Source organism: Chiloscyllium plagiosum, chromosome 42 (assembly GCF_004010195.1).
Source record: "Chiloscyllium plagiosum isolate BGI_BamShark_2017 chromosome 42, ASM401019v2, whole genome shotgun sequence".
NCBI lineage: Eukaryota > Metazoa > Chordata > Chondrichthyes > Orectolobiformes > Hemiscylliidae > Chiloscyllium > Chiloscyllium plagiosum.
Genome location: NC_057751.1, coordinates 14,214,880 through 14,229,078, shown reverse-complemented (window position 1 = coordinate 14,229,078; position 14,199 = coordinate 14,214,880). Strand labels below are relative to the sequence as shown.

Genomic DNA, 14,199 nt, shown 5'->3' with positions numbered 1-14,199 from the left:
GCCAACCTCCTGAACCTACCGAGTGAACCTCCTCTGCAGCCCCTTCAGTGCCTGTCCATCCTTGCACAGGTAAGGAGACCAAACTTGCACACAGTACTCCAGGTGTGGCCTCACCAGCACCTTGTACAGGTGCAACATAACCTCCCTGCTTTTAAACTCAATCCCTTGAGCAATGAAGGACAAAATTCCATTTGTCTTCTTAATTACCTGTTCCATTTGCAGACCAACCTTGCGCGATTCATGCACAAGGACACCCAGGTCCCTCTGCATAGCAGCATGAACATTTTTTGAAACCAATCAGATCCTTTTTACGGTCATTCCTCCCGAAATGGATGACTGCACATTTATTAACATTGTACTCCATCGGTCAGACCTTTGCCCACTCACAAACCATGTCCCTTTGTGAAGTTTCACAGTCCTCTGTACACTTTGCTGTACCACTCATCTTAGCGTCATGCACAAACTTTGACACACTACACGTGGTCCTCGACTCCAAATCATCTGTGTAAGTTGTGAATAATTGTGTTCCTCACACTGATCCCTGAGGCACACCATTAGTCACTGAATGTCAACAGAATAGCACATGTTTATTCCCATTCTTTGATTCCTGTTAGCCAATCCTCTATCCATGCTAATACATTGCTTGTAATGTTATGCATCCATCTTATGCAGCAGCCTTTTGTGCAGCACCTTGTCAAATGCCTTTTGGAAATCTAGATACACCACATCTACTGGACCCCTGTTGTTCAAGGTGCTCATAATTTCTTCATAGAATCCCAGTACATTTGTTAAGCATGACCTGCTCTTCATGAACCCATGCTGTGTCTGCCCAAGGGGACAATTTCTAACGAGATGCCTCACTATTTCTTCCTTGCTAACAGACTCACGCATTTTCCCTACTACAGACGTTAAGCGAACCAGTCTATAATTCCCCATCTTTTGTCCACCACCTTTTTTAAACATTGGCATCACATCTGCTGCTTTCCCAGCTGCTGGAACTGTGCCAGAATCCAGTGAAGTTTGGAAAATTACAAGTGCATTTGCTATTTCTCCTGCCATCTCTTTTCGCACCTTGGGATGGATTGCAGACCCTTAGCTCCATTACCTTAGCGAACACTACCTCTTTGGTGATGATTGTTTCCAGGTCCTCACGTTAGTCGTGTCTTCCACTATGAAGACCGACACAAAATACCCGCTCAATGCTTCTGCTATTTCCTTATAGTCCATTACTAAATTCCCTATCTCATCCTTTAACGGACCAATGTTTGCTTTAGCCACTCTTTTTCACTTTATATATTCATAGAAACATTTGCAATCTGTCTTCGTATTCTCAGCTAGCTTATTCTCCTAATCCATCTTACTTTTACTTATAGCTTTTTTTTCCATGGCTTTCTGTTGACCTTTAAAGCCTTCCCAATCTTCTAGTTTCCCACTGATCTTGGCACTTTGTATGCCTTCCCTTTCAATTTGATAGCCCCCCCTATTTCCTTGGACACCCATGGCAGATTACCCCTACTCCTCCAGTCCTTCCTTGTTACTGGTATTTACATTTGCGGAGCACTTTGAAACTTTGCTTTCAAAGTCCTCCACTGTTTGTCAACGGTCCCACCACAAAGCCTTTGCTTCCCAGTCTACTTTAGCCAACTCCTCCCTTATCCTATTGTGGTCTCTTTTGTGTAAGCACAGGACTCCGGCATTGTATTATCTTCGCACTTTCATCTGTATTCTAAATTTGACCATACTGTGATCACTCCTTCCAAGGGGATCTCCAACTATGACATCATTAATTATTCCTGTCTCCTTACACTGGACCACATCTCGGACCGCTGGCTCCCTTGAAGGTTCCATTGCATACTGTTCAAGAAAACTAACGCTGATACACTCAATGAACTCCTCCTCAACCGCTACCGAGTTGATTTGACCAATGGACATGTCGATTAAAATCTCCCATGATAATTGCTGTACAATTTTTAACAGGTATTAGTTATTCCTTTGTTGAGTGTCTGCCCCAACGTGATGTTATTATTTGGTGACGTATAGACTACACCTATCAGTGACTTTTTCTTCTCGGAATTTATCATTTCCACCCTCATGGATTCAACTTTATTCTCCATAGAACCTAAATCATCTCTCACCACCGCTCTAATGTCGTCCTGAAATATCACAGCTCCAACACCTCCCTTAACTTAACTTCCTGCCTGTCCTTCTGAACAGTCTGATACCCCTGGATATTTAACTCCCAGTCATGACCTTCCTGTAACCATGTCTCCGCAATGGCTAAATCACATTCATTCACGATGATTTGTGCCGTTAACTGTTACGGATGCTACGAGCATTCAGAGAAAGTGCCCTTATGTTAACTTTTGTACCCTCTTTATGAATTCCAATATCTCCATCAATAATATCCCCGAGTAATCCTTCCTTTTCACTTCCTTCATAGTCTGCCATGCAGTTAAACAGTTCCTCACACCTGCTGCTTACCTATCCATTTACCATCCTACTTCCTGTCATTTTCCCCTTCCCTTCTCCCCGGATTCAGTCGGTTAAAGTCAGAGTGACCACCCTATTTAACCTTTTCGCAAGAACATTGGCTCCACATCCGTTCAGATAGAAACCATCCCACCGGTACAGATCCCTCCTGTTCCAAAACCAAGGCTAATGCTCCATGAAATGAAACCCCTCTTTCCCACATCACTCCTTTAGCCACGTGTGCACTTCCATGATTTTCTTATCCCTAAGGCAATTTGCACATGGCTTGGATAGTAATCTGGAGGTTATAACCCTAGAGGACCTATTCCTTAATTTTGTTCCTCGTGCTTGATAACCCCCAAACAGGTCCTCCGACCTAGCCTTGTGTCTGTTGTTTGCCCCAACGTGGACCACAACAACTGGATCTTCGCCCTCCCACTCCAATATCCTTTCAAACTGGTCAGAGATGTCTTGCACCCTGGCAATGGGCAGGCAAAACACCATGCACGACTCTCAATCCTGCTTACTAACGATGCTATCAATCACCCTAAATATGGAGTCCCCGACAACTATCACGTGTCTTTTCACTCCCTCCCTCTTGAATGGCCTCCTGCATCCTGGTGCCATGGTCAGTAGCCCTTTTCCTCATCCACACAGAAAGCATATCTGTTGGCAAGGTCAAGAGCTGAAGCTCCTTCATTCCTGAACTCAGGATCCCCCTACCTGCCTCACACCCTATCTCTGATCAGTGCCTGCATTTGAAGTACTTAATCGACCAAGTGTGACCGCCTCCTGAAACAAATTTGCTTTAGCAAAACATGTTGGAATTTGGATAAGCCTCCAATTAGGAATTAGCTAGTCCCAGTGGAAACAGCTGCAAGTCATCACCACACAGGCGATGAATATACGGAAAATGGCCAGACTAGACTGAAAACCCCTGATCTCGTCTGATCTCCGAAGCTCAGCAGACCCAGGCCTAGTTAGTACTTGGATGGGAGAACCACCTGGGAAAACCAGCGGCCGTTGGCTTTGGGAGCCCTCTTGTGGTGCAGTGGCAGCATCTTCTCCTCTGAGTCATGAGGCTCTAGTTCAGGTGCTACCTGCTCTTGAGGTGTGTCGTTAGCGTTCTGAACAGGCCCATTAAAAATTGTTTAAGGGCACTCTTGTGGTGCAGTGGGAGTGTCCCTGCCCCTGGACTCAAGTCCTACCTGCTCCAGAGGGGTGTACTAACATCTCTCAACAGATTGAATAGAAAAATAGGTTAAACAGGAAAAAAGCTATGTATATGACTCCATGCCTCCCTATACTTTCGAACAGAATCTATGCAAGACCAAGTACAGCACAAAAATTACTTCATTTCCATACCGTTGAACTTCAAGGTCCAACCTGTGCATTTTGTACGATGTTGCTCGCAGAAGTGGTTCACCAACAACTTGCATCTATGCAGTCTCTTTAACTTCACAACATGTCACAAGGTGCATCACAATGATACATTAAAAAAACCTGACACCATCACAAAGCAAGCCATCAGACCAAATAGTGATATGCTTGGTCAAAAAGCAGCACCTTCAGTGTCAAAGCAACTAAAGCTGAAAGCACCTTGACTGCTGAAGGCACATCTGCCAACAGTACAGTAATCAAAATCATGAATTCTCACAATGCCAGAGCTGGCCGAGGAAGGATATGTGCCTCAAGATCGAGCTCATTCATGTCGATTAGGAAGAGCAAAGATCCGAATACTGAACACAAGAGAACTCCATTACCATCAGCAGATAAGCTGAGGCAATGGTGCACTCAGGAGATGTTGAGCTGGTGGAAATAAGTATTTCAAGTCATGGCATGGAGAAGTGGGAGGAAGGTCTTCTCAGGGACAAATATTTCATCAAGGTCAAGAAAATTCTGCTTCTGATTTGGATGACTGCCAGGGGTTGAGCCAGTGTCAAGGGCATGTGGTTTGTCGTGTGGATCACAGACAATAGCTTTGCTCTTCACAATACTGAACGTGAACGAAACATTGTTCAAAGCGAAGCCAGCGGTCTGATAATGTACACACAGTTCAGGGTTGTGATGGCTTAGGTATGAAAATTTTCTTCCTGATAATAATTACTTGAACAGTTTTATTTAAACAGTGATATGTTGAGATGTGTGCATGTATAAAACAATCTTGGTGACCTCATACACCAGTCCATGAAAGGAGACAGGTATGTGCAGCAAGGAAGTGGCAAATCAAATCGTATAATAGTCTTCACTGCAGCAGATTTAGCATTCAGAAGAGGGCCTTGGTGATACCACACCAGGAGTACTGCATGCAGTTTTGATCTCATCTGAGAAAGGATATATTTGGCAAGGAGGGTGTAAAGCAGAGATTCGTCAGACTGATAGCCAGAATGGCAGGACTGTCCTGAGTTGGTTCAGCTGGGCAGTTCAAAAGGATGAGAGGGAATCTGATTGAAACGTACAAAATGCTAACAGGGTTGGACAGACGAGATGTAGGGAGGATGTTTCCCCGGTTCGTGAGTCTAGAACCAGGGGTCAGAGTTTCAGGATAATGAGGAGACCATTTAGGACTGAGATGAAGAACCACTTCATCACTCAGCGGGCACAGTGAATCTGTGAAATTTTCAACCACAAAACACTGTAAATATATTCAAGAAAGTGACACATAAAGTTCTGAGGAAGGGTCACCAGATTCGAAATGTTAACTCTGATTTCACAGATACTATCAGACGTGCTGAGCTTTTCCAGCAGCTTTTGTTTGTCTTGCATATGAAGTTAGAGATTGGTATCTCAATAAGAGGATCAACTATGATCCAAATGAATGGTGGGCCAAGTTCATAGTACTGAATAGTCCACTTCTGCTCTTATCACAGCATTTGAATCACAGAATCCCTACAGTGTGGATTCAGGCCATTCAGCCTATTGAGTCCACACTGACCCGCCAAAGAGCATCCCACCCAGACCTACTGGCCCTCCACTATCCCTGCATTTCCCTTTGCCAATGCACCCAACCTGTGCGTCTTTGGACAGCTGGAAGAAACAAACAGATACAGGGAGAACTTGAACACTCCACAGAGACAGTCACCCAAGGCTGGAATCGAACCCAGGTTCCTGGCTCAGTGAGGCTGAAGTGGTTACCACTAAACCACCATGCCGCCCTTAGTTTCTAAGTTTGTGCACAGCTCACTTTCAAATCATGTCACCATGGATTTAAATGAAAAATGGGATGCACTAAGAAAATATCCTTGGAGCTAATGTTATGACATTAAAACACCGAAACAAAGATCAAAAGTCATTACATTCTAAGCAACAAGTGACGACTTGTTTTCCTTATTCCTTCATTGGACGTGGGTGTTGCCAGCAAAGCCAGCAGTTTGTGCCACCCTCCTTGTCCCTGAACAGAGTGATTTGGGAGTCCATTTCAGACAGAAGTTTCAAGGCAACCATATTCTACGTCTGGAGGTCAGACCACATAAGGATTGCAGATTTCCTTCCCCAAAGCACAGGAGTAAACCAGTGAGTTTTTAAACAACATTCCATGAGTTTCATGCCACCATTACTAACACTGGCTTTCAGATTTTTCATGAAGTGAACATAAATTTCATCAGCTGCCATGGTGGGATGTAAATCCATCTCCCCAAATATTTATCCTAAATTTCAGGATTACTTGATCAATGGCAGTACCACTATGCCACCCTCACTAATTTATAACAGTGCATCATTACAGCAGAGGTACCAATGTTGAAAGACTACATGATCCATCTCTCAATCTACAGAATTACACTCAATCAAAGTTCGCAGTCTCAGATCAAAGAAACCACCAATTGTACCTCAGAATCATAGCATCCCTAGTGTGGAAACAGGCCATTTGGCCCAATAAGTCCACACCAACTCTCTGAGGAGCATCCCACCCAGACTTATCCCCTTACCTTATCCCTGAAAACCACCATGGCTAATCCACCTAACCAATCCCTGGACATGATGGGGTAATTTAGCATTACCAATCCACCCAACCTGCACATCATTGGACTGTGGGAGGAAACCAGAACACCCGGTGAAAACCCACACAGACACGGAGAACGTTCAAACTCCACACAGACAGTTGCCCAACACTGGAATTGAACTCGGGTCTCTGGTGCTACGAGGCAGCAGTGCTTACCAACGAGCCACCGTGCAGCCACCTTATTCATAGCTTTAACTCCAATAAGTACGTTCCTGCCATTGTGATTAAGTCCATTGTGTTCATGTGTTCAAAACAGATGTGAGAGACATAAACTTCCCCTGTGCAAGGAGTCTATCAACTGTATCTCAAATACCCAGTTCCAGTCAACTAATCAACAGCCACCAGCTGCTTCCCTTTGAACCTTCATTACTTGCTCTATTAACACATCATCCTTTGCATATTGTTTATCCTTGGCACAAGTTCAGAGGTCAATTGCAAAACAATGCCAGACAAGAATTCATCTTATGAAATACTTACACTGTCTTATTCTTTAATCTATTTTTCGAATGCCCTATTGCTGTTGCGTAGCGCCGTTTAATCTGTACCGCTTTCTTGTGTAACAGTTTTCTTCCCTTCTTCCGTGGCCGACAAATCTGACACACCCACATGCCTGTGATGGAAGCAATAAACAAAATAATGAATATCTGTCCGGTTGGAAGTTTGTGTTGTGTCAACCAAAGAAATTCATGTTTAAAGCTAACAAAATTAACTGCCTGTTTAGTCTATAAAATGACTCCTTACATTCTTCTACCATGCATTGTATTCCTCGGCCTCTCAGTATTCCAGAAGTTTCGACAAGATCTCCCCCCCACCACCAATCCTACTAAACTCCATCACGTACAGAGAGTACTCAACTGCTCCTCAAAAAATAAGCCCTTGAGTCACAGAATCATACAACTCAAACTAGATTAGATTGGATTACTTACAGTGTGGAAACAGGCCCTTCGGCCCAACAGGTCCACACCGACCCGCAGAAGCGTATACCACTCAGACCCATACTCCTACATTTACCCCTTCACCTAACACTATGGGCAATTTAGCATGGCCAATTCACCTGACCTGCACATCTTTGGACTGTGGGAGGAAACCGGAGCACCCGGAGGAATCCCATGCAGACACGGGGAGAATGTGCAAACTCCACACGGACAGTCGCCTGAGGTGGGAATTGAACCCAGGTCTCTGGCGCTGAGAGGCAGTAGTGCTAACCACTGTGGCACCGTGCCGCCCACAAAACTAGATGAGGTACAATCTTAAGAGCAGCTTTCTTTTGCAGGACGGTTGTTCCAAAAGCTTCATTTTTCTTGCTGACACGTGTCATTGATCCCTGGCATTCAATTCAAGGTGATGTCACTATGTGACTTTGGATCACACAGAAACAGAGCTAGAATGCATTCTCTAGTCTGTTTTCAGTCACTAACCATCTTGATTTCAAATGAAAATCTTCAGTCAGAAATACAGAGTGGAGGATCCACCTTGGTCTCTTCTTGAAGTCTCTGGCACCACAGATTCCAGTCATCAACTGATTTGATTTACTCCATGTGACATTAAGAAATGGATGAAGATATTGGATATCGACACAAACATGGACTGAAGAGTGAACTCCAGTGATCCTTGACAGCTTCATGGTGGCCCTTGCAGTAAATCCCAGAGAGTGTATTATCAAGGAATTTGAGCACAAGTGGAATCGACTGTCATCACAGGAAAAACTCTTGTTGCTGTCATACTACAAAGAAAGATACAAGTGGTTGCTGGGGATTCCACAACATCACTGCTACAGTTCCTCAGTGTAGTGTCGTAGGTCCAAACATGTTCAACTACTTCATCCATTACCTTGGCTCCATCCGCAGATCAGACGTGGAGATGCTGGTTAACAATTGCTCAGCGGTTCGCATAATTCATGAGTTCTCAGATTCTTAAACAGCCTACATCCAAATGCAACAAGACCTGGATGATATCCAGGCTTGGGATGACAAGTGACAACTTAACATTCACACCACACAAGTACCAGGAAATGACCATCTCCCATGAGAGAGAATCTAACCACATTCCTTCAACAATGCAAGCAGAAAAGGAGGCCCAGGATTTTGATCTGCAACATGTTTCTACATCAGGATAGTGTGTGGTTTGGTGAGAACGCTGCAGGGTTAGGTGGTCGAATGTATTTGCTGCCTTAGTCATTTTAGGGGATACAAGTCATGGATTTGAAATCTAGAGTTGAAGAAGTTTTGATGAATTGCTACAGAGCATCTTGATGATGCAGCACACTGCTGCCTCTGTGCATTGGTGACGGGGGGAGGGAGCAAGTGATCATGTTGCTGGATGAAGTGTCAATCAAATCAGTTGTTTTGTCCGGGATTCTACTAATGACAGAGTAATATCGACAGGAAAAGTATGGCCCTGAATCCCTGACATTATCCTCAGCAGAGTGAAGCTTTACATTGCTAGCAAGAACAAAGCAATGCTTATGAAGGATTTAGACAGACACATGTACAGGCAGGGAGTAGAGGGACATGGACCATGGGGTATTAATTCATAATGGTATCATGGTCAGCACTGACATGGCAGGGTGTCGATTCCCAGCCTGAAGCCACTGATTCTTGTTCCACCATCCCCGCTGGTAATCTGCTCCACATTCTCACCCAACCTCTGTTAAATCAGTCACTTTTGTGTTTCTCATTTACTTCTTTTGTCTCAGTCTGTCAACATGCTCCCTGGTGATTAAATTCCTGTCAGAACAGAGAGGCTAAATCGGATCCAGCTTGTTAAAACCTTTTTGGACACCCATTTTTGTCTTCTTGTGCCAGCTCCCAGTAATCACTGTGCTCCATACTGCTGATTGGTGAAAAAGTCTACAATTGTCACATTGTCGATTGACTTTGTCGTGACGCAGGAGAGTTCTCTTTCATCTAACTTGCAAATGGTCTTCTGGTCTCACTTGTCTATTGGTACAAGGAGATGATGAGGTGCACGACCAATCTACTTGATCCCATAGGTTTTACATCAGAGAGTTTGGTAAAAAAAAACTACCATCATGAACTCTAAGAAATCTAAACGTTGCACCCCATTTCTCAAGCGTCACATGAAAAGCAAAAGTTACTGGCATCTCATACTAACCAAATTAAATTTCAGGAGGACTGAAAAGAAGTGCGACCAAAAGTACAATGTATCTAAGACCACATTCCCAAATTCAATCAGAACTCCTTGACAGAATTTTTGCAATTTATTCAGGGTATGTGCATTTCACTGGCAAGGTGAACATTTACTCCCATCCCTAATTGTACTGGAGAAAGTGGTGCTGATTTACTTTCTTGAATTCAACTAAACGATTTGCTATACTATTTTGAAAAGTCAACTGAAGTAGTCCACCTGTGGTCCAGAACCAGATGCAAGACTAATTTACTTCCCCAAAGAACACTCATGAGCCAGAGGACTTGTGCAACAAACAAAACATTTCCAAGCCACCATTATGGAATTTGAACACATCCTCAGATGATTCGTTCCGATTTCTGGATTACTATGGTTTCATAGCCATAGCCGAAAACATGCAATTTCGTCGAACACAGAACAGTACAGTACAGGTACAAGGCCTTCAGTCTGCCATGACAGTACTGACCACAAGACCATTTTCAATTCATCCCATCTTCCTGCACATATCCCTACATCCCCTGCCTGTTCATGAATGTGTTCTGTCTTAAATTCCTCTCAAACATTGCTTTCTTTGTTCTTGTCAACTACGTCAAGTTTCACTCTGTTTTCAATGCAATGTTTAACTTGTTTAAGAAATACTTAAAATGGGTTCTGTATGAGCCGGAATGATGGGAAACATTTTTCCTTTCTCAACACTTTTTTCAGTTGTCAACAATATCATTATTTGAGCAGTTTGTGAACAGTGAATCATTACCTTACATTCACCAAAATATGTTTTTGCAGAAAATGATTTTAAGGAAAGAACAGCTGCAGAGAATTGCTGGAAAAACTTGGCCCATGATTACATTTGAGAATTTGCCATGAAGTTTTTCTTGTATTTAGCTTGACCATGCGCAACGTCATGAATAGTTTTTGTTTTGTTAAGACAAGAATTCTTACCTTTCGGCATCCTGGTGAGAGGTGGATCACAGCATTCCATGTGAAACCCTCGATCGCATGAGTCACAGAACAACATGTTATCCTGCAGAAAAAATAGTGACACAGATTATTCATCTTTATGATTTTGCCACTTGTAAATATATAGCATTTTGCAAAACATTGGCTTTTTTCAGCCACAGAGGTCCAACTGTACTACGTGCGACATCCACCCTTCTCAATGGAGGCAGCCCATCTCCAACAGTTTCACTAGGCACCATCTACATACTGGAGGAGAAAGTGAGGTCTGCAGATGCTGGAGATCAAAGTTGAAACTTTATTGCTGAAACAGCACAGCAGGTCAGGCAGCATCCAGGGAACAGGAGATTCGACGTTTCGGGCACAGGCCGAATACATCACAGGCTGAAGAAGGGCCTGTGCCCGAAACGTCGAATCTCCTGTTCCCTGGATGCTGCCTGACCTGCTGTGCTGTTCCAGCAATAAAGTTTCAACCATCTACATACTGCCTCCCAAAATTGGCCAAGTAAAGAGGGACCAATGACCCATGTCCTCTGTGCTATTTGGCTGGTCCACTTAGGTTTAACATTCAATTCAGTTGCCAATTGTCAGCTTATGAAAATTTTACAGCAGCCTGAGCCAAAGTCCATTTTGCAACCACCAAGTAATCATGTCAACAGCACGTAAAACAGAGCTTTTCATAAGGAGCAATTAGTAAGATATACAACTGTCTCATAGCTATCAATCAAGAACTAGTTCCCACAATTACCACAACTCTGCACTCTTGAATGCGATTCACGCCAGTCCAAAACCTTGGTGTATTTCAATTCATTTCAAATGGCTTACAACATTAAAGGCTTAACGCAAGTTCTTGTTTCTCAAAAATGACAATGTGAAGTTATGAAGCATTTTAGTACGATAATACATCACAATGCACTTCACAAGAGTGTTTTCAAAACAAACTAACACTGTCACTTCCAAAGGCTGCCACTGTAAAACGTTCCTGAGGGGTACTTCATTTTGCCAAGTTAATACACATTAGGCTACTTAATAAAAAAGTAAGAGTCCCGGGTGTATGAGTTGTATATCAGCACGGATCGAGAATGAGCTATCAAGACAAAACAAAGAGTTGGGCTAAAGTGGGTATTTTCAGGATGACAATCTGTCACGAGGGAGTGCCGTAAGAATCTGCTCTGGGGCCACATGGAACAACAAAAAAAATCAATGACTTGAAAGAGGGAAGACAATGTCTAATAAACAAGTTTGTGGATGACATGAGAAAGACGGGAAGGCAAGTGGTAACAATGGCAAACAGGCTGCACTAGGGTACAGACTGATTCAGTGAATGGGCAAAAACGTGATGGATGGAATATAATGTGAGGGTGTGTGCTTTGGTGAGAAAGACTGCAGAAACTTTGGAACAGAAGGATTTGGGAGTCCTCCTCTGTGAATCACAGTGAGCTAGCATCCAGGTTCAGCAGGTAATGGACAACTGGAGCACTGGCCTTTAATTCGAAAGGAAATGGAATATAAATGTAGCGAGGTCTTAATTAAACTATTAGGGAAGTCTTACTAAAGCTATACAAGGCAATCATCAAACCACAGCTGGGCTAGGATCAACAGACCCCTCACCTAAGAAAAGATGTACTGGTATTGGAAACAGTCCAGAGAATGTTTCACTCAGTTGAGACTAGTTATGAGTACTGTCTTGAGGAACAGTTGAATAGATTGGGATTGCCACTTGGTGGAGTTTGGAAGAATTAGAAGCAACCTTATTGAAACATTCAAAGCTCTTAAAGGACTTGATATTTGGAAAGATGGCTCCCCCTTGGAGGGTAGTCCAGGACCAAAGGGCAAAATCTCAGAACAAGGAGTCACAAATTTAAGACAGCGACGAGAAGGAATTCTCTCAGAGGACAGAAAATCTGAGGAATTCGTTATCACAGAAGGTTGTTGAGGCCTCGTTATTGTTATGAGGATGTGTGTTTACCTTTAAGAGAGTTAAAAGCAGAACTACCAGACACAGCACCAAGTGCTCTCAATAAGGCAACAATGTAACACCAGGTCGAACTCGATTAGTTTTTTGCCTGGAGACAAAAACAAATTTGAATTTGGCCAATCAGTTTAAAATTATACCCTGAAAAGATACCAATTTTCAATCATGTTTGAATTGAGTATACTGACAATCTTAAAAGCCAATGACATAATTGGATGCTCTGAGGTATAAGACCAGGAGAAAATAGAACAGTTGAGAGGAGAACTGCATCGTCCTAGCAGGTAACAGACTGCTTGATAAAAATCTCTCTCTTAAAAGTACCTTTTTGATCAGTAACCTGTCATGCAGAAATTCGTAACAAGGAGAAAAGATGATATAGGAAGATCCAAAGACAAGAACCTACAGCTGCCCGGGTTTGAGATAAGAAGTGTTGTTTGGTAAATCTTAATTGGGAGTTTTATCAGACTAGTGTTATAGGAGGGAAGATAAAAGATAGGTTAGAGTAAGGACTTGTACATAGTTGCTAGCTAATTATTTTCTGTTATACTTTAAGAAATAAAGTTGTTAGTTTTTCCTTTATATATTTCTTGGCCACTCAAATTTCTACAGATTACTGCATGGGAAAAATCTTTTCTGTGCAGCTGATTTAAAATTAAGCAGGAGAGTTTACTCAATGTCATAACAGTTTGAGGGCTCGTCCAGGATGGGAACTAAGACGATTGACAAACTCCATTGGTTCTGGTTTGGTTTCATGATGTTCTCGTCAAGCATGACCTCCACCTCCACCTGGACCTGTCTGGCTTTGAGAGGATTAAGCCAATAGGAATATTGTTTTATCGGAGTAGTATTCCCTATGCCTGCTTCACGTACAATAGTATTAGTCCTCCCCACCTGATTCTTACATATGTCCTTATACTGTAGTAATAAACCTTTCAACTCTGTTCTATGCTCCTGAGACAGATAGCTTACTAATCCATCCCACTCCTCTGGCATCTTTACCAAATACTTCACCTGACACAACTTTTTCTCAATTTGATATGGACCACTAAACTTAGCTTTGAAGGGATCTCCTATCATTGGTAACAGTACGAACACGTTATCCCTTTGGGGAAACGACCGAGCCTCAGAGTTTTTATCTGCCACCTGCTTCATTTTCCACTGTGCCCTTTTTAGGTGCTGTTTAGCTAACTCACCTCCTCGAGTTAATCTCTCCTTCACCTTCGACACATAATCTAATTGTAAGATCTCCGACTTTGATCCTGTCAAAGTTTCTTTAATTAATTTCACACAGCCTCTCATTTCATGACCAATTATGAACTCAAAAGGAGTGAACTGAGTAGATTCATTTGGGGCATCTCTAATGGCAAACAATACGAATGGGATACCTTTATCCCAATCATTCGAGTAATCCTGACAGTATGCTCTTAACATGGTCTTCAAGGTCTGATGCCACCTTTCCAAAGCTCCCTGGGATTCAGGATGAAAAGTGCTTTACACCGAAGCTATCCATAATTTCCTTAAACAGCCTAGCAGGAAAATTTCACCCTTGGTCCGACTGAATCTGAGTAGCCCATACTGTGTGAAGAAGGCTACCAACTCCTCTACCACCTTATTTGCCTTGATACTGCATAATGGAATTGCCATGGGAAATCTG

At 42.9% G+C, this 14,199-nt stretch overlaps 1 protein-coding gene across 1 annotated transcript in view; it reads right to left on the bottom strand.

The window, feature by feature from the left end:
- LOC122543156 (histone acetyltransferase KAT6A-like) overlaps positions 1-14,199 on the bottom strand; it is a 104,749-nt gene that overhangs the window by 77,842 nt on the left and 12,708 nt on the right. The window contains exons 3-4 of the mRNA XM_043681539.1: positions 10,556-10,637; positions 6,947-7,079 (exon numbers count right to left, since the gene is read on the bottom strand). Coding sequence (XP_043537474.1) covers positions 6,947-7,079; positions 10,556-10,631 — 209 coding nt within the window. The 5' untranslated portion in view covers positions 10,632-10,637. The remainder of the gene's footprint in view (positions 1-6,946; positions 7,080-10,555; positions 10,638-14,199) is intronic.